General features: G+C 38.7%; 2 protein-coding genes across 6 annotated transcripts in view; one reads left to right on the forward strand and one right to left on the reverse strand.

Annotated features, from left to right (window-relative positions):
• The window catches only part of SCUBE1 (signal peptide, CUB domain and EGF like domain containing 1), a 222,042-nt gene that overhangs the window by 98,928 nt on the left and 98,376 nt on the right, over positions 1 to 24,738 (reverse strand). For 3 of the 5 annotated variants that reach the window (XM_069863897.1, XM_069863926.1, XM_069863888.1), the window contains exons 5-7: positions 23,948 to 24,073; positions 16,523 to 16,639; positions 13,586 to 13,675 (exon numbers count right to left, since the gene is read on the reverse strand). In XM_069863897.1, coding sequence (XP_069719998.1) covers positions 13,586 to 13,675; positions 16,523 to 16,639; positions 23,948 to 24,073 — 333 coding nt within the window. The remainder of the gene's footprint in view (positions 1 to 13,585; positions 13,676 to 16,522; positions 16,640 to 23,947; positions 24,074 to 24,738) is intronic. The other 2 variants (XM_069863916.1, XM_069863906.1) reach the window with 1 other exon arrangement.
• Positions 1 to 24,738, forward strand: part of LOC138724325 (patatin-like phospholipase domain-containing protein 2) — a 520,777-nt gene that overhangs the window by 40,333 nt on the left and 455,706 nt on the right. The gene's annotated exons all lie outside the window — the stretch shown is intronic.

Here is a 24,738-nt window from a genome sequence, read left to right on the forward strand (position 1 = left end):
TCTAGTTTCTTTCTTACAAGGAAGACTGACACCAGACAGGATTATTTGACTCAGTTTCAGCTGCTTTTATGAACCAGGTAAATATAACTATTCAAAATTTAAACTTCTACTCAAATCTGTTTTTTTTCTAAGTGGCAAATTATTTCATAAAGGCATTGAAAAACTGCCTTAAAGACATGTGTCTCCAAAATCTACCTCCAATATTTATGACTTCATTTTATATCTATGATCAAAAGAACATTAAGTGATTTTCAGAGTATCAAGTAAATCGTGGAATCTTTATTATTCACTCTGGCAGCTTGGACTGATTTGATCAAAGACACAAACCAATGTTTCAGGAACTGAGAAATGGTGCAATCCGGAATAAACATATATAGGTCTACAGGACTAGAAGGAAAATATCTGAAGATCTTACAGTAATATATGATTTAGTATGGTCACTCTCTATAATATTGCATAATTTAGGAGGACAGGATAGGGTTAATGATGACTGGACAAGGGAAACATCATGAAAGACAAGAGGGAGAACGTGAGGAACTGCTGCCAGACACCTTTATACGAGAAACCCCTAAGTATATGGAGCAAATAATCCTGGAAGCCATTTGCAAGTACACGAAAGACAAGATGATGATTTTGAACAGCCAACGTCGCCTTACTGAAGGCAAATAATGTGTGACTGATCTGATTGAGTTCTAGAATTACATGACTCACACTGTGGACAAGGGCAGAGCTGTGATGGTTCTCATCTTAAGTTTAGCAAGTGCTTTGGCACTTTCTTCCACAGTATCCTTATGGCCGCAGTAGTGAGAGATTGACTGGATAAATGGGTAATACTGGGAGCAGAAAAGTGGCTGGACTGCTGGACTCCAAAGATTGAATCAGTGGTACAAAGCCCAACAGACAGTATGTCACTAGAGCTATCCCTCAGCCTCAGCTAGTGATATTAGGACCAATAGTTCCTAATGTACAACAACAACCTGGACTATGGGATGGATGGCACTTTCTGCAAATTTGTGGATGATACAAAATTGGTGAAGTGGTCAATACACTGCAGAGCCCATCTGCTATTCAGTAGAGTCTTAACAGGTTTGAAAAAAAATGGCCTGAGGAGAACATTATGAGCTTCAACAAAGGCAACCCCAAGTCCTGTATATGGGATGGAATAACCCCTTACAACAGAACAGGCTTAGAACTGTCTGCCTAGAAAGCAATTTTGGAGAAAAACTTGGGGTCCCTCATGGACAAGTCGAATGCATGTCAGCAGTGCTTCCTTAAGGCAAATAAGGCCAACAACATCCTGGCTTGTATTAGAAGAGTACAAGCAGAAGATCAAGAGAAGAGAACTTACCCCTCTATTTGGTGCTTGAAGTAACAACATCTGGAGTGCTGCACCCAGTTCTGAGCTCTCCAGTGCAAGAAAGACATGGATATACTGGAGCAAATTCAGTGGAGGTTTACCAAGATCATGCTTAGGGGGCTTGAGCACGTGATTAGGCTGAGAAGCCAAGAGCTGTTCAGCCTTAAAAAGGGAGGAGAACTTATTTCTGTCTACAGCAACAACACAGAACAAGACTTTTCTTGGAGGTGCACAGTAGAAAGATAAGAGACAACAAACAGAAGTTAGAATATGGGAAATTCCAGCTTCATACAAATTAAAAAATTTTCACCACTACAGTCGTCAAACATAGGAAGGAGTTCCCAAGGAAGTTGTGAAATCTGTGCCTTTAGAGATATTAAAATCCCAACTGGACATGGTCCTGCGCTACCTGGTGTAGCTGCCCCTTCTTTCAGCAGGGAGTTGGATTAGATGACCTTCAGAGGTCCTTTCCGACATACATAAGTCCATGATTCACATATGCTACAGAGACTAAAGAATCTGAGTTTCACTTTTACATTTTTTCTGATAAAGAATACTGGAGGGGGAAGAGGGAAAAGAGAAGTACTATGAACAAAGCAAGCAGCATGTCAAGTTCAAGGGCACAGTTCATGTCTACTCAGCATCCTAGTCAAACTCAGGATCTCTTTGGAATCTGATACATTCATATTGCTGACACATATTGTCAATACATATCTGATACATCTCATATCACCAATGATATTAAACTAGGAGGAGCTGTGGACTCCCTTGAGGGTAGAGGAGCCTTACAGAGAGATCTGGACAGACTAGAGAGGTGGACAATCACCAACTGTATGAAATTTAACACAAGCAAGTGCCAGATTCTGCACCTGAGATAGGGTTATTCTGGTTATGCATACACACTGTGAGATGAGAGTCTGGAGAGCAGCCCCACGGAAAGACATCTGAGGGTTTGGGTTGATGGCAAGTTGAATATCAGTCGACAATGCGCTTTGGCAGCCAAGAGGGCCAACTGTGCATCAAGCACAGCACAGTTAGCTGGTCGAGGGAGATGATTGTCCCACTCTATACTGCACTGGTGTGGCCTCCTTTTGAGTACTGTGTGCAATTTTGGGTACCTCAACATAAGAAGGATATCAAACTATTACAGTGTGTCTACAGGATGGCAACAAAGATAGTGAAAGGCCTCAAGGACAAGACATAGGAGAAGTGGCTGAGGTTAAATGGTTTCTTCACGATGAAGAAGAGAAGGCTGAGGGGTGACCTCATTGCAGTCTACAGCTTCTTCGAGAGAGCCAGTAGAAAGGGGGTGCAGATCTCCTCTTGCTGGTGTTCAAAGCTGCATCAGAGGAAGTTCAGATTGGACATTAGGAAAAGATTCTTCACTGAGAGGGGGTCACTCACTGGAACGGGTTCCCCAGAGAAGTAGTCACAGCACCAAGCCTGTCAAGAGTTCAAGAAGAGTCTGGATGATGCTCTTGGTCATACGGTTTAGTGTTAGGCAGTCCTGCAAGGAGCAGGGAGTTGGACTTGATTCTTCCGGATCTCTTCCAACTCAAGATATTCTATGATCCTATGATATTTCCAACAGGAAATGTTCGTGTTTGGAAAGTTGAAGCACAGAAGTAGAGATCTACATTTCTTTTCTAGCTTCCTGTAATCCCCTAAGTCACCCTTGGCAAATTACTTGCACTGGAACTCAAAAGAAATTTTGTGATATACTAGTCTCTCCATGTGAAATAGATGCAGTTATTTCCTAAGCTCGTAAGATCTTTCGAAATTCATTAGCATATATGCTCAATAAATATAAAATAGCGTTGCTACCAATAGTACAGAAATTACTACCAATAGAAGCAAAATTAAAAGCAAGACTTGACACTCCCCTTTCTTAATTCACTTTTTGCACTGACATTTATTCCTCTGTAGATGTAACTTCTTACAGAGATAACAGAATTTTATCTTTTCTGTCCATTCTTACATTCGTTTAGTTAGCATAATATGCATCAAGATTAATATGAAAAAGCATCATATAACAGGTCGGGGTCTCTGCTTTGTCTTGTCCAAGGTCAGTCATTTGGGATTGGCTCTAATTATGTTCTACTTAAAAAATGAATTCCATTGACCCTGGAATGAGCATATATACCTGCACCCATATGCAAAACTCTTTTCCTAGTCTCTGTCAACCTGCTAAAACATTTGATATACTGTTCGGTGGCATAAAAATTTACTTAAAGATAACATAAATATTCAAATATTGAAAGATTTAAGAAAACCTAGAGATGTTGTACATAACTCTAAGGAAAGAAATGGAAAAGCAACAAAGTGATCAGTCATGTTTTTTAAGAAGACCTAAATCAAAATAAGCTTCTTTGGGTGGTAGGCAGGAACGTAGTTTCAGAAAGAGGCATGCACCCTCTTTGCACTCTAAAAATGCCCAATACAAAATAAGGCTGCATTCTGATCAAGATATAAGACAGAGGAGTGCTATGTGGATCTCTGCATGAAGGAGGATGACCTTAATTTTATGTTATGCACAGAATGCATAAAAAGTATAGAAATATTACACTGGTGATAAATGTCACTTCCGTTTGTCTTATCAATACACAGCTCTGTCCCAAAAAGCCCTAAGTCATGAGGCATGAAAGCAAAATGAGGCTACAGAGCATCAAGTTGTTTCCTTTAGAGATATGGAGAAATGATTCTCTGATCTTTTCTGTTACCCAGCATGCCAGTCTGCAGTCAACAATATGCAGAAGCCCTGTTTGTTTTCCAGCTCTTGATCATGATTGGAAGAAGCAGAGAACAACTGTAAATGAAAGAGCTGTCTTCAATAATGTGAGTATAAGCACATAAAGGAGCCTTAACAGAACATCAAAACTGACCAGCTGTGGTGAGAACAAAATAAATCCTTGAGTGAAAACAGAGTGGAAGTCTTCAAGGAAGTCATGCAGCAGCTGCTGTCTTGATCATGTAGTCCTCAGGAAAAGCATAAGAGGGAAAGTGAATGACACCTTCATCCACAGAAAACGTTCTTCTTGGAAGAAATGAAATGAAAAAATTCTGTATAGCTAATGACTGCAATCTGTTCTAAATTGGAGAGGAAGGTTAGACTGATATCTTGAAACTTTCCTCTGATTTGTGCAGAGGAAAAAGATTTTTTGCAGCAACAGGTAGGCAATAAAACACTAGGCTTCATCACATCAATAGGTTTATGACTCCAAAGACAGTGAAATTCACACGCTGCAAGATGTGCAAGTGTGTGCCCTCTTGTCCCACTAATTAACACAAAATAGTAATTAGTAACTGATTTGAAGGCGATTGCTGTTGGAAACATGGAGAGACGTGTTTGTACTCATTCTCGGACCTGAAAGGTGTTTAATGGTGTCTGAAGATGGAAATCTGAGCAATGTCTGAGTTGGAGACAAAAAGGAGGAGAAGACATAAAAGGGGAAAAACATTTCTCTACCTAGTTCCTATGATTGGTCAAATGATAACGCTGACCACAGGGCAAGCCAAAGCAAGCCAGCAGTTCAGCCTTTCATTTGGAATTCATCTGTAGTAGCCTAAAGCTCACTGAGGTCAGCAGAAATAGGGTAACTGGGCTTTAGTCTCCAAATCTGCGCCACATTAGAGAAACTTATTTTGACCCAACTTTTATGCCAGACAAAGAGCAAATCATGATGAAGCAGTCTAGTGCTGTGAACTTAGAATAGCTATCAGGTCTTATCAAGTCAGTCACAGATCAAGTGAAGTTATGAATAATAATACAGTGTAATCCCATCTGCTTCTACACCCGGTCTGAATTTTGCAAAAGATACGAACGCAGTATCTTATGCTCAGAACAACTGTCTTAAATTCAGGGCTCAGACACATTAATAAGTCTATCTTGATGTAATTGAAAGCTAAAAGTTGCAAGCAGAATGACAGAATTAGAGTACTCACTGTTTCAGCAAATCCAACTATGAGGTATATGGGTTACCGTAAACCATTTTTAACTAATGAGTGTCTCTGAAGTAATATTGCCTGGCAACCGGTGCGGCAAGAAGTCTTACACTACTAGCAATCTCTGTTCCTCAGCACATGTGCCATTACTAAAGTGACTGTAGATTGCTCCTGAACCAAGAGATAATCTGTTTAACTATCCTAAATACAGACAAATGAATTGATTTGTCTGTATTTAATTCACAGTGAAACGCACTGATTCTCCAGACCATGTCTATAAGACAGAAAAAATTATGTATTGGAACGAGTGAGGAAAGATTAAGGATATCTGTGAAAGCCAAACATCTAGCAGTCTCTAAGTATGAATCCTGAAAAGCTGAAAAATGCCCTGTTATTGTTCATCACCTTGATAGCTATCACGGAAGTTGCCATTCTACCCTCATTTGCTTTACATTCTGCACCTATCCCCAACAGATTTTACAGTACATCTCAGCAGAAATGAAATTGCAGAAACAATCCTAGATACAGCACACAGAATCACAGAATAATGTGGGTTGGAAGGGACCTGTAAAGGTCATCTAGTCTAATGCTCCTGCAATAAGCAGGGACATCTTCAACTAGATCAGGATGCTCAGTCCTCTCCATCCTGACCCTGAATGTCTACAGGGATGGGGCGTCTACCACCTCCCTGAGCAACTTGTTCTTCTGTTTCACCATCCTCAATGTAAACCGTTTCTTCCTTATATATAGTCTGATTTTACCATCTTTTAGTTTAAAATCATTACCCCTTGTCCTACGACTGCAAGCCCTGCTAAAAAGTTTGTATCCATCTTTCTTATAAGCCCCATTTAAGTATTGAAAGGCCACAACAAGGTGTCCCTGGAGCCTTCTCTTCTCCAGGCTGAACAATCCCAACTCTCTCAGCCTTTCTTCATAGGAGAGGTGTTCCATCCTTCTGATAATTTTTTGTTGATGTCCTCTGGACCCACTCCAACAGTTCCATGTCCTTCTTATGCTGAAGACTCCAGAGCTAGATGCAGTACTCAAGATGCGGTTTCACCAGAGCAGAGTAGAGGGGCAGAATCACCTCCCTTGACTTGCTGGCCATGTTTCTTTTGATGCAGCGAAGGATACAGTCGGCCTTCTTGGCCACAAGTGCACATTCCTGGCTCATATCTAGATTTTCATCCACCAGCACCCCCAGGTCCTTCTCGGGAGGGCTGCTCTCAATCTCATTGGCCCCTAGCTTGTATTGATAACGAGGTTTGCCTCAACCCAGGTGCAGGACTTTGCATTTGGCCTTGTTGAACCTCATGAGATTCACATGGCCTGACTTTGCAAGTTTATCCAGGTCCCTCTGAATGGCATCCCATCCCTTAGGAATGTCAACTGCACAACTCAGCTTGGTGTCATCTGCAAACTTGCTGACGGTGCACTCAATGACACTGTCTATGGCACTGACAAAGATATTAAACAGCACTGGTCCCAGTACGGACCTCTGAGGGACACCACTTGTCACTGAACTCCACCTGGACATTGAGCCATTGACAACCCTCTCTGAATGTGAACATTCAACCAATTCCTCATCCCCCAAACAGTCCAGCCATCAAATTCATATCTCTCCAATTTAGAGAGAAGGATGCCGTGGGGACCATGTCAAAGGCCTTACAAACCACTTCCCTTGTCCACTGATATGGTCATTCCATCATAGAAAGCCACTAGGTTCGTCAGGCAGGACTTGTCCCCGTTGAAGCCATGCTGGTTGCCTCCAATCACCCTCTTGTCCTCCATGTGCCTTAGCATAGCTTCTAGGAGGATCTGTTCTATGATCTACCATAGCACAGAGGTGAGGTTGACAGGTCGATTATTCCCAGGGTCCTCCCTTCTACCGTTTTTAGAAATGGGTACAATATTTATCTTTTTTCCAGTCACCAGGGACTTCACCTGACTGCATGACTTTTCAAATATTACAGACAATGGTTTGGCAACTACGTGAGCCAGTTCCCTCAGGACTCTGGGATGCATCTCACCAGGTCCCATAGAATTCTGTTTGTTTCGGTTCCTCAGGTGGTCATGTACCTGATCCTATTTTACATTGGTGAGTCCTATTTTAAATATAAACCACATTTATTTTTTTTAAGTAAGATTTCAAAGGAAACTGCCAGGAACTGGGCAATTCTTTTAAGAAGGAAGAAAGTACATACCCATGACTTTCTTAATTTTGAGAAGGTCTATTCTTGAACAATTAATTGTCACCATCTGTAATGATTCTTTGCATCACTGTAGCATTTTGGAGCCCTCATAAGGACCAACATTAGGATTCTATTGTGTCAGCTACTATTAAGTTACAGCTACAAAACAGTGATGATGCTAAGTTATTAGAACTATTCTATAGGATGGCCAGATCCTGCTCAGATTGAGTGATACTGTCTTCCTCACCTTACACTGAGCTCATTCATTTTAATACAAAAAAGTTTCTGAAATCAATTTAGCCCCAAACTTGTATATTGTCTCCTCTCACATCCAAAAATGTGCTTTGCTCAGTTTATCTCAAAGGTAGTCTGTGCCTACATCTCATCTATTTCTTCCAGGGTTGTATCACAGGACAATCTCCAACGAACACAGCTCTTTCTGAATTCCAAGTATACTGTTTTTTGCATAGTACACTCTTCCTCTTAACATTTAAGTTGTATAGGAGAATATTATAGGAATAATTTTATCACTAGTGATATCAGTGCTCTATGCAGGTGAACTGCATGACCATGCCTAACAATGAAGACTATTTAATTAGATAAAAAAAAAAATCCTCAAAATCCCACTCAAATTCTGACCAAAATTACACAAATTCTGAAAGCCTAAAACTTGGAAGAGATTACAACTTAACACAGCAAATGAAAAAAATATATATTTGGTTGATGATACAGATGAGCTTGCCTTCCAGTAAGAAGGAATTTGCACTATGAGTAAGAAAGCAATGGGACAGAGAACACATAATAAGTCTGTTGCTACAGTCCATAGGAAGAATTTCACTGCCAGTGGCAGTACATGCTGTATATGGCATGAGATCAGGGTACTAGGAGGGACCCAAAGGACAACCAGCACAAGGAGAAACTAAACACACAACTAGAATGTTTGAATTTTCAGTTAAGTGAGAACTATGTTATTCTCATGTAAATTATGCTCTGTGATGCTGAAAGGATAGAGAAAGACCATTCAGAGGAGTATAATGAAAGAAACAAATAGCTGTGAACAGATGAAGGAGAAACAGAAAGAGCTTCATATTCAGGGAATGAAAAAGGTGAGACAGAATGGGTAACTTGCAGGATGTGGAATTCTTTACTCCGTTATGCTTGTCTCCTCATTTCCTTGCAATTTCATGATTGGTAGAATTTTATTTGCATGAAAATAGGATGAGAATTCTGCACTGCCACAAACGGAATGTGTGAAGAAATGTCTAGGTGAATCTTACACTGAATCCTGAACCCTGCAGCTCTCATTTCAGAAAAGTTTGATTCTTCTTCAGAGAACACTACATGTTTAGGGAATGTCATCTGATAGATTGGATCAGGTGTTTTATTAGTGCTGGATGACTCCATCTCTTAAATCCAGCAGCAATTGGGGTGCTTTTTCTAAATAGAGAAGCTGTATTTAAGAAAAATTGAGATACTCTGAACATTGCTAAGAAAAACACTGGAAAGTGTTTGTAGAAATTCTGGATAAGGTCAGAGTATTTATCATCAGCACAGAAATGAAGAAAAGGGATTTTTATAGGAAATGCCACACCATTCACAAACTCAATTAAAAAAAAGTGATGATAATACAAGACGAAAGAATCTGCTCTTAGGAGACAGAGAATGCATGAATGACCTCTGGGATTCCTTCCCCTTGTTTTCTATGCTTTCATATAGCGAAAAAGAACTGACAGAAAGAGTTAAAGTGAGGTCTTGGTTTCACAGTTAGTAACTAAGTTAGAGATCCTCCTGGAAATACAGCTGTTAATAACATGTTCTAAATGCTTTATTGATTAAAGCACAAAAGGTTGTGATGCTTACAGAGCAGCACACTTGGCTTTCTGACAATGGACATTTTTAAGCCAGATAAAAGCCATTCAGAGACATAAAGACATATTTTAAGCAATTTGAGAGACCTAGGAGGCAGAACAACAAAGCTAGGAACTGAAGTACACACTGAAAAGGTGCTCTTGGCTTAAAGTGACCCTTGGTAAGTTGTAACTATGATAGAAGTTAATTGCTTTGGAAGAACACTTGAAAACAAACACTAGTTTGTCCATCTCCCTGCTCTTCGAGACAGAAAACCCAGAGTAGGATCTCCTGAAATTTCTCATTCCATTTTGAAAGAGAGCAAAAAATGAAGGGTGCAGAATCAGTTTTCAACTCATCTTGGAATAAAACAACCTAAGACTTTTGAAAATTTTCTAATGGAAAACCAGAGCCCATAACACTCTTTATTCCAATGGCTTGGTAGTTAGGGCGTTACCTGCCATGTTTGAAACCAAGGTCCCATTTTCTATTCTTTTATGTTTACTGAAGCTGAAGAATCTCAAGCTCTTATCAGGCTGTTAATTATCAATACTGGCCCCAAAGCCCAAACACCTTCATGAGGCAGTAATGACTTAGCTTGACTTCAGAGCCCAACATTTCCCTTGAACACTGGTGGCAAATCACCATTAAATTATCTTCAGTATAATTTCCTACATTTCAAATGAGCATTCTAACCAGATTACTGTGTATCTTCTTTCTCCCTGTTTCTGAAGATCATTTCAGGCAAAAGCACTGTGAAAATCAAAGTCTTCTCACAAAACTTACTTTGAAGAAAAAGCTATAATGAAAAGAACTCTGTAATACTTCCTCCTTGAGACAAGAAGGAAACAACTTCATATCCTCTAGGGCCAGAGGAAGAACATTTTATTACCAAAGTGAGTTCTTACAACTATGATCTCTGGAAAGAAAACAGAGATTTGAACACAACTTTGAGAGCTGAAGGCAGTGCTCAACTAACTGCAAAATAAATTAGACTAGATGTATAAGAAGATCTGAGGAGTTTGGTTGTGCCTTACAGACAATGCTAAGGCTCTGGTTTTGAATGTTAGAATGTGTGCAGTTCTGCAGAATGAACATGCACTTTGCTTTCTAATCTGCAGAACATATAAGGCTCAGTGTCCAGTCTATAGCAGCCACCACAGAACTCTGGCAGACTGCAAAACCTCACCAGAACCCCACCTGGTGTATAATTAAGGTGCATCCCTTTCCATTCCGCAATGGCAAATGGCCCACGGGAAGTGGAGTATATGCAAATGAGCTGTACAAACAGCAGTATGGTGCAAAATTCAGTGATCAGAGAAAAGTCATTCAGTGTCACTAATTTACTGAGACCACTCTTTATGCTGAACCTAAGGGGTTTTCTCTGATCAGGGGAAATAAAGGACAGCTGGAAGTCCTTGAACAAAGCTGGATGAAAATTCTTAGGAATCACTGGATGGTTCTAAATGAAGTTTTCTTGCAGGTCATCGAAGAAGTCCAGTTTCTTGTCTGTCTCATGAGATCTAAATAAAAATGTATCTAACAAGAAGGAACCAAGTGTATTTATCTACTTTTCTCTACTTAAGATTTAGCCACGAGTCACAGGACCACACCATGACTACAACATGGGCTCCTCTAAGAGTCAGTCTAAGCTGCAGAGGCGGCCAGTCTTGCTGTAACAAAATTATTCGTATAAGCAGTCATGTCTGACAGCAGTCCAGTTCTCCTGAAGTGATCTCATTCAACCTTATTCTTAGCCTTGGCTGATATTAATAGTCATAAAGATCAGAGTAATTTTAATAGCATGCAGTAAATGACAGGGGACTAGAAATTATCCCAGGGCTAGCAATTGAAAGCATCTTTCATCAGACTACTAAAATTACATAGTCATCTCCCAAGACTCCCTGCAGGAGGGTCAAAAATCACAGACCATTTACAAAAGCTGGTTAACAAAGTTTCCTAAGGAGCCTTCCAGTACTTTCTAAAACAGCTGCTAAGAAAGCACCTGAGGACACATGGTATTTCACGGAAACGTCACTACACGTTTGAACTGTAGCAAGACTCCTTTAAAAAAAAAATTGTGGATCTTCTAAGCATCAGAAATAAATAGTAGAAATAAACAAGTAGAAAAGTCCCTAAGTAAAAAACCACCCACTCAGATCTCACTTGCTAATCGGATTTCTTTTCAGCTCTAGTTAATGTTTTTCTAAGGAATCAGATGTTTAAACACAGCACGTCCAGAAACTCTCAGCTCTTGGCCAATACCTGCTAGTGCAGGAGGTACTGAAAAGTTAAATATGTATTTTGCAAAGTGTAGTTTTAATTTCCCTAAATCTATTTCTAGAGCCTATGTTCTGCTTGGAATCTGCAGACCTGGTGTAACTAAGAAGCTTGTTGCTAATCGTATATTTTAAATCTATTTGTTAATCAGCGTGAGCTTATTTTCAGGTTGGATAACTACTTTATCAGAGGGTGAGGCAGCAATGCAGTGTACTATGTTGCTCAGTCCCTCCAAACCATATTTTATATACTATTAGTGGCTGGGCAAATTCACCATTTAGATCTAGAGGACTGGATTTTCCAGAGGTCTAGAGGCCCTTTGCATATTTTCTTTCCTGACTTCCTGCGAGACTACAAGCCTTGAAGAAATTACAGCTAAGAGTGTTAATAGCACCTCTATAAATCAAGAGGAGCTGCCTCATAGCTTTTGTGAGCTTAAATGAATTTAAACAGTGCACCATTAAACAACAACTTGATAAGGGTCACTTGCTAGATCTGAAAACTAACTGCAAATTAATAAACATAGATAATGCAAGAATAAGGGAACATATGCCCAGGTTTTCACCCAGGAGAAAACATTTTACTTCAATATTGTCATCTAATACCATTTCAGGGTTATAACAATGCCATTTCCTACACAGCAGTTGTGAACTGGCCTACGGTTAAGCAGATGGTTTGTCATGGGTGACAAGATACAAGAGAGATGGAAACATTATAAATACCATCACCTACTGCAACTATCAGCCCAGCAATCAAAGACATATTCCAAGTTAGGCTTCTGGTTTCCTAGCGGTGGCCCTTCCAGACAGGTGTGGATGCTTACAGCCAGAGCTTGCCAAGCGCTAGAAGGACAGGGTCTGCAACAGACTTAATGGTTTTAAGCATTGAAATAGTGACCAGGAGCAAAGAGAGGAGAATCTCGTCCTGCCAGAATCTCTTCTGTGAGTGAAGAATTTCTGCCTTTAAAATGGTTTATTGGGTACGTATCACTCATGCTCACTATGTTTAAAAGCTAGTAGAAATAATTATATGTGGTGAGTAGGGCATTAGAATAGAAAATACAGGGTAATAAACCATCTGAAAACCTGCAAATGACTGATGTTACTCAGTAGTCTGTGCTACCCCGTACTCCTTGTCACATGAAAAAAGCCTGGCAATGGTCTAGCCAGTCTACTCTTTTAGTTTCCAAGAGGCCATTCTCACTAATGGCCATAAGTGTAACAAGAAGACAAGAAGAAAAGGCCAAGGGTATGCAATGGGTTGACTGAGAGCAGAAGCTAAAGAATTATCTTTATTGTTCAATAGTTTTCCTTGTCTCTTCCACTCTCAGGCTCCAACAAGACAGAGAAACAAGCCATTCCTCAGTCTTGAAAGAAGAACCTGAGGAAGCTCCCTAGTAAGCAGGGAAAGACCCTTCACTAACATAGTTACACAAAGGAAATAAATTAATTTCTAGTCATAATATTTACACTTAATCAAAAGTACTGCAAATTGTTAGTAGGCAAATACAGTTGTTCATTTACCACCACATACGCAACCAAACATTTTGATGTTTTATATCATCATTATCATCCACTTTTAAGTTAATAGGCAGGTCTGCAACCTGAGATTTTTCAGAAATCTTACAGCAACACATACACACAAACACACACAAATCACATGTAAAAAGTAGTTTGCATAAGGTAAGTAAGGTTAATAGCAAAAGCATCTTTCTATGCAGAAGAAATGAACATCAAAGCTGCGGCATTAGGAAAAAAAAGCTTCAAAACAAGAAATGAAGTTGTACAACAGATGAGAACTTAACAAAATTGGTGATCTTTCTACACAGGTGAAGTCAGGTTAAAAAAACAACTAAACAAACCAAAAACAAAGGGACCAAATGAGACCAAAGGAGAACCTCCCTCCCCCCGACACACATACAGACAAAAGTGAGAGTACAACAAAGGAAGTGGAAGAAAAGTGTTACCCATAAGTAGCCGCCGTTTCACCCGCTTGTCCACATCAGCTACTGACGTGGCATTGTACTCAGAACTCTCAATTGCAGCCTCATCCTTCTCTAAAACACAAGTAAGGGACAAACATGGAGCAGTTGGTTAATCACAAGCCCAATTTTCCACTGCCTAAGACAGTTTCTTGGCATGGCACAGCCAAAGCCAAGAAGCAAGGCATGAAAGCACTAATCCCCGTTAGAGAGTTAATTCCCTTTGAGACCCCATGAAAAAATTAAAGGGTGTTTGGGAAAAAGAGGAAGAAAGAGGGAGAGGAAGAAGAATGGTCAGCTACAAAGTAATTAGAATCATAGAAATACAGGAAGCCGGATTCCTACTGGGGAATAAGACAGCTAACATGAGTGCTCCAGAAAGGTGTTAATGATGAAAATTAAAATTCAAGGATGCTAGTTAAATAAACTACCAAAGATAAACTGTGAAGTGATTCAGGCTAATGTTGGCATCAGGATCTGAAGGTGGCAGGCAGAAGACTGAGACACAGAGAGAGAGAGAGAGAAAAGTCCGGTGATGGATGGGCATGGATACACCATAGTCTCATACACATTGAGACATGTGAGGAGAAAACAAACAAAAGCATGCAAATTAAACAAAACCAACAAAATAAACAAACAACAAACTAAAACACAAAAAAGATCAATTTGGGCAGTGCTGGTTGCCTGCTTGTCTATGAAACACTACTAGCTAAACATTCAGTGCTAGGAAAGATGTTGCAAGAAAAGGGTTTAGTAATTTTATAAGCATGCAGTAAGCAAGATGATGTCAGCAAAGGTAATTTTACAAGGTAGTCTCTGATATACTATGTGTAAGAGTTTCATACAGTATAATGAGAACTTTAGTCTGGTTATGCTTCCTTATGAACACACAGAAACAGTCACAACTGTGTGAAGAGATGATGAGTAAGTGAAATAAAAATAAAGTTTTCTGATATAGGAGAGCAATGGAGAAGCAGGAGCTGGGTAAATAAAATGATCTATATAGGGAGGGAAAAGATTATTAGGAAAACAAAAAAACGCAAGTGGGGACTTTCACATGCAGTAAACATGAGAAAAAAACCAAAATAAAACTATAAGTAAAGCAAACAAAGACAGAATATGTTAGACAAAGGGTCAACAAGTATTTGTCTGGCATTGCAGAAGTTTGCATTCTTACAGTGATGCCTGTAATATATACACCACTGAAGACAGCAAACACTGGAATCACTGAAGTGAGGAGGAGGAGGCGGCTGGTAGGTTTTGTTTGTGGCAACACTACATGGTTGAGTGGTAACAAGAAGTTGTTTTTTTTGTTTTTAACAAGTTCTAGATGGGATCAGGCTGCAATAGAGGCTTTTGTTTGAGATTTTTTTTTTATTTTGCTCTGTAATTAATGAACGTCAGTTATCAGACAAGACAGGCAATCAGGAACCATCACCAGAAAGCAGGAATAAAAATGTAAAAAAAAAAATAAATAAAATTAGAAGTATTCTAAGAGAAAGAGCTACTTAGAGAGAAGAAAATCAGCACAAGCAGTAATATGTGACTTACATCACAAGACCAACATGGAGTTGTATGTATTACATTACAAAAATGGGAACAAAAAGTAAAAAACAGGTGCAGTGTACACAGCTTTTAAAAGAATTTTTACATGCTCGACAAAATAAAACATCAACCCAAGGATATTAGTGAGTGCTAAGAAACAGAAAATCAATTATCTATTCAATAAAGCCTGCTCTCAAGGCCCTCATTCTTGCAAATTCTCTGCATCTGAAATTGCCACAGTCTTCGAGAAGAGTTATTTAAACAGAGGGACTGTACGACAGAACCCTCTGTGTTAATCCATAGTAGCTGAGAGATCCCATAGGCTGAGAAGTAGCCTGTGTGCACAGTGAGGCAAAGTCCAGTGCTGAACCTTGTTCAGCTCCACCTTTGCCAACATAATGCTCACCCTACCACACAATTTGTGCAATTAATCGCAGCAGAAGTGAGTGAAGCTCTGGGCAGTCACTGAGTTTTATGCCATGGATTTGACCAAGGGTTCACTAAAGATAACTGACAGATTTCCATGGGCTTCAAGTGCTCTGTCTTGCAGTATTGATAAAGGAGAGAAAAGACGATAAATATGCATCCATTGTAAGAATTTGAAATTAAACAAAAAAAGTCAACATGATGAAAATGCTAATGAAAACCATTATGGATTTTTGGCTCTAATCTACGAATAAGAATTTCCAAGCTTTAACTTGCAGTATGCAAAAATATCTTTCTATAATTAAAACAAACAAACAAACAAACCACAGTGGAAAGAAATGGTGTTAAGTAAATAGTATATTTTATAATCGTAAATGTTTGCTCCATCTCTTGAATGGCTTTTTCCTACTGGTAATCTGAGTGAAAGATTATTCCCTAAAAGTGCTGTAAATTTTAGAATCATAAAACATACAACAGGGAAGAAAGCACATCATGACGATTAATTTTCCCCATAACAGCTTAGAAGAGGACCATTTTCCTTACCTTGCTTATGCAAGGAAGTTGTGACTCGTGAAAGTAAATGGAAGAGCTGAACTTTCATTCATAATTATGAATGTTCTACACCTTTTAACTTAAAAAATTATTAGAGTTATGAAAAGTAATGAAAGTTACAAAAGAGTAAAAAAGGGATACTTCATTAACAAACATTTTGACAAAGCACGTGCAAACATTTATCTCGCTCTGTGTAGCACGACCTTAGCTACTATAATCAGGAACTGCTGCTACACACTTCTCTCAGCAGTGGTGCTACAGGCCTATGAGATACAAACACATGCGTGCGTGCATGCGTGCGCGCGCACACACACACATACACACACACACATACACACACGTGCACATATATGTCCTACAAGGAATACGAAATAAAAAGTGCTGCAGAGAAGTACTTACCAATGCAGGTTCGGCCATCTGAATGTAGGGCGTACTTCTGATGACAACCACACACAGGACCAGTATCTGTGTCATCACAGGTGTGTTGGCAGCCTCCATTCCCATAGTTACAGGTTACTAGTTAAGCCCCAAATGAATGTGTTTATATGTATATATAAATGAAATGATAATGAAACCAATTAGTAATGAAGGCCTTTCAGAAGACAGAAGAGCAGTAACAAACCAAGACATAAGGCAACATAACATTTATATTTGCAGTTACTTGTATTTCTTATCCTTTCTGACCCCCTTTATCTTAGCCACGCCCCTTTTTCATGCTCTACTCCCAATCCATGCAGTGAAGAAAAAAACAGACAGAAAAAAAGGACATTCTACTTTCTCCCTGGCCTATTTGTATCCATATTTTTAGAACAAGTGGTTAGTCAATTCCATTTCTTCCTAAAAGTGACATGCTTCATGCCTGTGATGTACATGGCATGAAGAAACAAACAGTCTACTAATACAGGCAGATATTTTCAAGTCTGCAGACAGCACTTCTCTTTTCCTTCACCTTCACTTTCTAAGTGGAGGAAGCAGAGACCAAGAAGGAAGAATAGAACTCTAATTCTCGAAATCTATTATTCTGAGTACTTCTCCTCCTAAAGTAGAAGAATATTTAAAAATAAAACAAGAAACATTTTTTTTCTTTTCTTCTTGGAAACAAAAAAATACATCGTTGTTATGGCCCTGCAGTGCTCTGGCCTCAGCTAGGAAAGAAATATTGAAGGTGTCATTTTCACTTCCAAGCACATGGTATAAAATGACTTTTAGCAATTAAAATATGCTCTGATGAAAAAAGCATACATTAAAGAAAACATTGAAGTTTACATGAACCAACAGAACAGAGAAAATTTTCTTTGTTGCATGATGGATTTAATTGCTGACTATTAAGAAAAATTAGTTTTAAAATATTAAAATTCTTAGCAGAATTTTAATTCTAGATAGCTTTACAAAAAAGCCAGGGTAGCAAATTACAATATACAGTAAAAATAAGGTAATTGTTAACAGGATATTAAAATCATGTATCTAAACCTAATGAGGTTGTATCTAATCCAACAGGTCTAACCTCATATAGTTTCCCACTGATCTCAGTGACTCTGCTTTAACTTCTTAAAATGGAGTAGACTGGAATTTTCAGTCGCGCTAACTAGAGATGAAATATGCTGCCTCTGATGTGAGTGCCCTAGTGCTGAATAATAATCACTTAAGTTTTTCACTTAAAATGGAACAATTTTAAGAAAAGCAATTGAGGGAGGCATATCACTGTATACCCAACAGAATTCCTACTAAAACATCTTGCCAGTTTATACTGCAAGTTTATACTCATGGTCCCTTAAGTCTGCCAATGATCACAACAGGAATTGCCTATCTCCCAAGTTAGCACAGGCTGAGCATCCTTTGTCCTTCACATTGTACACTTCGAATAAAATCTTTATATTACTCAGAGACAGAGAAGGAATAGTCTTATGTCCTAGTGGTAAGAAAAAAACACAAGATGAGGGCCTGCCTGGATTCCCACCTTTCCTGTCTGGAATACCACTGTTCTATTCAACTGGAAAAAATGGCAATGAGAAAGGTGGAGAGCAGCCTGATCCACATGCCCTTCTTAGGGCTTGACAGTTCAGGCACTAGGCTGGAAAATGCGAATTGTGGCTTCAGTATAACCAAAAAGAGGAGAGAACTGAACTCACACATCCCAAGTCATACAAGCCCTAAACTTCCATGGAATTACATTAAAAAAAAGCCCTAAGCAACAACAACTTTCTGGCATTCTTTCTCTTCCAGTTTTATAACTTATCAATTTTTTTTTTGTGAAAAAATACATGAAGCAAACCATACTGATTTGCATCAAATGGAAGCAACATTTCATTTAGTTCAAATCACAATAACATTTCAGCTTTTATTTTTGATGCAAAACAAATTAAAGATTTACATCAGTTCTCTGCTCTTAAACCTCCCACCTTTTTGATGCAGTCATGCCGAAAAATCATTGCAATTTTTTGGGGGGTAATATTTTCTTGTAGCTATGCTACATTATGCATGCAACAATAACTTCTTGGTTAATATGGAGGTAGAAAAATACTGGCTTGCAGCTTAGCTGAGAGCTCAAGGAACAGACAGAGATTGTCTGAATTGTCTGACTGCAGCCTGATGGCAAACATGAACTCTCTTCTGGCCGGCTATGCCTTGGATGGGATCAAGCAGGGAGAGTAAGTGGTATAGAAGTCAGCTGCTTGCTATATCCACAATACTGGGCACACGTTGGCAGAGCTAATTCAGAATAAGGTAATTTCTGTCTATCTATCCTACCCGCCTTCCTGATCCTGTATGCCTTTTGGAGTACATAGAAGTTCATTCAGTGTTTCCATCCTTGTTGGACTGGTGTGCTATCACAAGTTAGCTTAGAAGTGTTGTTTATGCCAGATGTTTCAATACATTTCTAGCCAACAGCATTTTTATTGAGGATTTTACAGTGCAATCAGCAACAAAGTGTATATTTTAAACAACTTGACTATAGTGGTTATTTTTGGCATTCCTTGCTGAAAGGCTCTGCTGGCAGAGATGAAAATATCTTAACAGAGTTTCTCTGATCTATGTAATATGAGGAACTTTTCCTTACTCTATTTGTCTATGAAAAATTGTGCTAGACCGATGGGACTCATAGTAAATCCTGCAGAGCCACACACTTACATAGTTAGTATACAGTTAATCTATATACTAAAGTGACTGGTTCCTGTTCTACCTAGTCAATGAACACACATGCAGGGCAGTGCCTTTTCCTTTTTCTTACAAATAGTAGTGAATCACGTTTTTGAAGGATTTGTATTTTTGTCTACACTACTATTTATTTATTTATTTGTTTGTTTGTTTATTTATTTAGTTTAAGCAACTTGAGACAAAATTCTGGAGCTTGACAGCTCTGCAGGTAAAACTGGTACAAATCCAGTTGTAAAATACGTCATTTCAATTTCCTTCCAGCCTTAATTACACAGCAGTGACACAGTGTGAAGTTTCTCTTACTTAGAGGAAAAACCCCAGAACTATTTAAGAGCAAAGGGACAACCAGATCTACTCCATTTTTTTGTCAGAAAGTATTAAAGCAAAATTGATGAGAAATCTGAAATAATTTAAAAATTATTTCTGATGACTTTAAACTCTACAGCTATGCGAAAACCATGTGCTCATTCAGAGTCCGTGAGATTAAAAAGGCAAAGAAAAAGAGGCAAAATGGTAACTTTGAACAGACACAGATAATCTTTAAATATTATAAATCATGTTACAAAAAAAGGGATGGAAAGTACTAAATTATTTTTCCTTTTTTTTTTTTAACCAAAGGAGAACATGGACATCTCTATTGTAACTCAGATATCCCCACACAGTAGATTTAAAACCAGAATAACACCACTGTTTTTGACACTGCTTCAGCATTCATGTATAACTTTCATGCAATCAAATGCTAGGCTCCTTCCCTTAGTGGGACAAACATGCCATACAGCTGGCTAAACTCAGTAACTCATAGAGAAGGCTTTACTTGTATTGGTTACAAACATGAGTAGAAACAGCATAAAAGCCCTACAAAGATGCACATCACTTACAGGAGGTGTCTAATGTCAGCGGCCAAGTTAAGCCTGTTTTCCCAGCACTGTTTTTACTGTGAATTAAGAGCTACAGGGCATCCTGAGCCAAAGCCCTGCCACTGGTACTTCAAATAGCCTTCAAACAAATTTCAATGATCTAGTGGGACATGTCCCTGCCCATTATAGGGGGTTGGAACTAGATGATCTTTAAGTTCCCTTCCAACCCAAACTATTCTATGATTCTTCTCACTGACTAAAATGCTCAGGCTCTTGAAGTGGCCAGTCACCATTCAGGGCCTGCAGGCTGGCAGCATGACAGAATCTCCTTAACTGTCCACCTGCCTATGTTGTAAGCAGCAGCAACTATTCAGTTTGGCTGGGCTGAGCTAAGCGTTCCTGAGATACAGCTTTGCATGTGGGCCAGCGCTTGCATCCACAGAAATACATGAACTAGACTTGAAATGACATATTTTTTGATGAAAGACAAGAAACAACTGTCTGGAAGTGGAATGACATCTTAAAGAACAAAAGGGATTTTAATTTACTTATAACACTAAATAACAATATTGAAGTGCCATGCTAAAACCTCCAAAAGACAGAAAATACCAAAATACAGGCTCACTCTACAGGCTAAACCCACTTTCAGTGCTTCCCTGCACTTTCATATCATCCTTTTTCTGGTCTCTTCCATCTGACATGCCCATGACAAGGAGCATATGAAAACATGGCCAAATATTAAATACAGCATTTAGTACCCACTAACATCTCAAGTTCCCTAAGACATGATGTCTTGATCTCCACTTGTGGACTGAAGTATATACTATGGCTTAGATGCCACAGAATTTGCAACAAGCCAGATCTTTTGTTTTTGTAGCTGGGCTTTCTGTGACAATTTGATCCCTGAGATCAGATATAAGCTGCTATTGCTGCTTTGGGTCTAAAGGATGCAGTTATTCTGAAGAATTATATATGGATCTGTATGATTCTGGTTGGTGCATTCCTAGACAACTTCTTGAGGTTCCTTCCAGCCTCAATGCTTCTGTGTTTTCTGGGCATGGTGGGCAAGATTATTAATTTTTTTTTTGGTAACTGAGAAATTGCATGTTTAAAAGTCACACTAAGAAACCACTAAGGATGCAATATTAACCACTCAAAAGCTACATAATACCAGACTTCTGGTACACAGACTTACTGTGTTGTGATAACCATCCCTAATAAAACATGAAGAACCCACTCCTGTCTTATTCAGTGCAAAGTGGAGCTGGGGAAAGTCAGGTCCATGAAAACAGCTGGAAACTCTTGTCTCATTTACTGCAGAATAAGCAGTAATCAGAAAGGGACTGTCAAGAAAGGATAGTCTTGTTCAGACAGTGAATAGAGCCCGAAAAAAAACCCTTATCTATTTCAGCCCCTGCTATAGAATACCTACTTAAGGCATGAAAGTCACTTGAATCATATCTATTAAAGGCTACTAATATTACATTCATTTCTCCATGGCATTTGTAACTACAGCTGGAGCCACTGGGAGCTTGGTTTTGATCATACTAAAGTGCTGTAAATGCTGAGTTGTGTGGAGTGTTTCTTGTTAATCACCTATCACTACTAAATGCCTTTGACATTAAAATATTTTTATTAATTTCCCATTTGTAAGATAGGCAAACCAGCACTTTTTAACTTGACAAGAATGTTATGAAAATGCATAACCAATACCTAGAAAGAACTTCAATATTACATGAGTATCATGGGAAAATCCATGAGGAAATTAAAAATCTTATGTTCACAATAGGGTTTAAATAGTGTGCAGCAGGAAAGGTGTGACACTGAATTATGGAGAGGAAGCTATAGAACAAAAGCCTGTGTAAAGAGCACTGACCATCATGTATACTGAATGAAGCAAGACACTGCTTTATTAGCATGTAATGGTATGAACAGGTGATAAGAAATCATGTAACTAGGATGTAATGACTATGTTGCATTGCATGCATAAAAAGCAGGAAGCCTCCCTCAAATTTTATTGCTTTCTAACTTACTTTAACATCTTTTTTTCCTTTGAGGATAACATGTCTCATTACTACTGGACATGGGCCAATACATCTGAAAACCTCTCCCCATATTCCGATCCAATTACAAACTGGCTGATAAAAATTAACCTAGTGAGGTACTGGTTGTCTGCCACTTGTTCACATATGAAAACAGAGAAGCAAGCTCTGATAAACCCTGAAAGGCATGGTTTCATAGATGGACCATGCCAAATAAGAATAATTGAGAGGGGTATAAGGATATTACTAGGGGTATATCAGACCCTACCAGTCGCTGGTATACAGGGCTACAGTCCCAGTCCAAGGCGACAAAGGGCAAGTGTCTCTTCTTCAGCCCTTCAACATAGCTGTACTCGGTACTTGCAAAGCTGCAGCTCAAGTTTTAAGCCAATTCCACTGAAATGTTTAGCTGCAAAATAGTTTTATTCAAAATCAAGATTTGGTTCCAGAATTAGACCTTCATAAAAAGCCTGGTGTGAATTCATAGTTATTGTCCCAGGCTCTCTGGCTACAGCTTTATACTTCTCTGTGTTTAGAAAGGCTAGAAGTGCAGTTATTTTAAATAAGACTTTAGAGCATATTTGCAGAATGTGCTGTGGCTTTAGGGGTCAGTGTACTCTGCAGCAAGCTGCGTGACTTTGAAAAAAATCAGTGTCCCTACTTAGAGGTTTCTCAGCAGAAGTTTGTTATACTTCCAACTACAGTTTGAACACCACAGGACACAGAATAAATTCATGTTTTTCCCTCTATTGAACCTTCTGGCATTTAGAAACACTGTTCTAGAAAAGGCCCTAATTGCCTTGTCACCATCTCACTATGAAAAAGCTTAATGTAATTCCCAAGGAATGCACAAATTTGTGGAAACAAATAATAAACAACATAAATAAACATCCTTTCCCACTTTACCAATGTAGCTGATGTTGCACTGCAATTAACAGCATGCAATGTTCACGTCTAATAAACACTGAGAATAAAAAATACCATAATGGCAATTTTTCTCTGTGCTTTTGGTTTTGGCTCTGTATAGCCCCTTAATACTTAGGAGAAATCAGGCTGTACAATATCCTGCAGCATTTCTTGATATTCAAAGGTGATTCTTTTGACTTTGTACTTGCAAACTAGTTTAATCTAAGCGTGTTTACACAGAGGAAATCTCAGGAAGAAAATACTTCCAATTTTGTGGGCTGGCGAATACGTGTATCTTCAGCGTGCAAGCCTCAAGAATACCTTGAGGTGTTTTTCTTTGAAGAACAATATATATATGGTACAGCTGCATGTTTTCCAAGTAGTTACAAGAAAAGCAGCCTGTGCGTATTATAACCAGGACTAGAGCACATGTTTCTATCCTTTAAAAATGAGAAATTAAGACTCTTAGTTTGATAACTCTAGTGAATTTATTATTAAACCTATTAGCAGATTTATCAATGCATCTATCATTGTGGACCTTCAAAATACTGCAAGTCAGAATCCTCCATGCTTCATTTGTTTTGTTTTACAAGAAAAGCCTGGATTAAACTGATCCCTTCTTTTTCTGTATTCACAGGAAGGTAGAAAAGTTGATACCATTTTGCTAACAGTCACTGCCAATATTCTGTTATTCAGTCCCTCTTACCCATTCCCAAGCACATCTTCTACAACAAAACCCACATTACTAAAATTACAAATCACCTTTGGCCAAAACAAAGTTGATTTCTTGACTCCTGGAAAACAACAATAGTGAAGAAAATAAGACATTTGGGGCATTTGAAATTTAATCTTCATCTACCTACATTTGCAGTCCTTCTGGTTTTTGGCAAGTTCAAAGCCAGGCCTACATTCACAGGCAACCCCACCTTTGGGCGTCTCCCGGCAGATGTGTGCACACCCATGATCTTTGTTCATACAGTTCATACCCTCTGTAAAAAAAAAGAAAGAAAAATGAAAAATATTAGTACTGAAATAAAATTACAAAATAGTTATACACATCCAGTTCTACCATGATTTCAATTGTAATTTTTATCTTGCCTCTGGACTGTGTTCCACAAGGCAAAAGAATGCAGCTGAAAAGAGGCATACAATCAATAAAACAGTGTTAAAAAGGACAAACCTCCTCTGGGGCAAATACAGTAAGTACTACTGTGGAATATAGGGTGTCTCTGATGCATGTAGAAATACAGGGCTTCTCATCTCCCGATTCCACATCCATATTCCAATCTTTCGTGAAAATATAATGGATTCAAAGGATACTCTAGGAAGCTATTTGCCCCACAGATGATTATCAGAGTTGAATAACTGAGCTCACCATGATTCTTTCCGTGTATAAATTTAATGTTTGTTACCATCTGGTGCATTTTTATTTGTCTGTTATTGTGTTCTATATTCTTCAACACACAAAATCTACCAAAGATTATAACTGACTATTTTTGCTTGGATTTGTTTCTTTGCTATTTATTATAGATCCCAGTTATCAGTGTCACCCACCATTAGCACAGTCAACCTTCAACAAACCTACTACCACTTTTCTCTTTGGTTATATTAAACAAAACATACCAGCTGTTCAACCAACATTCCAGTGCCACAG

The sequence above is a fragment of the Phaenicophaeus curvirostris genome, chromosome 1 (assembly GCF_032191515.1).
Source record: "Phaenicophaeus curvirostris isolate KB17595 chromosome 1, BPBGC_Pcur_1.0, whole genome shotgun sequence".
NCBI classification, from domain to species: Eukaryota; Metazoa; Chordata; class Aves; order Cuculiformes; family Cuculidae; genus Phaenicophaeus; species Phaenicophaeus curvirostris.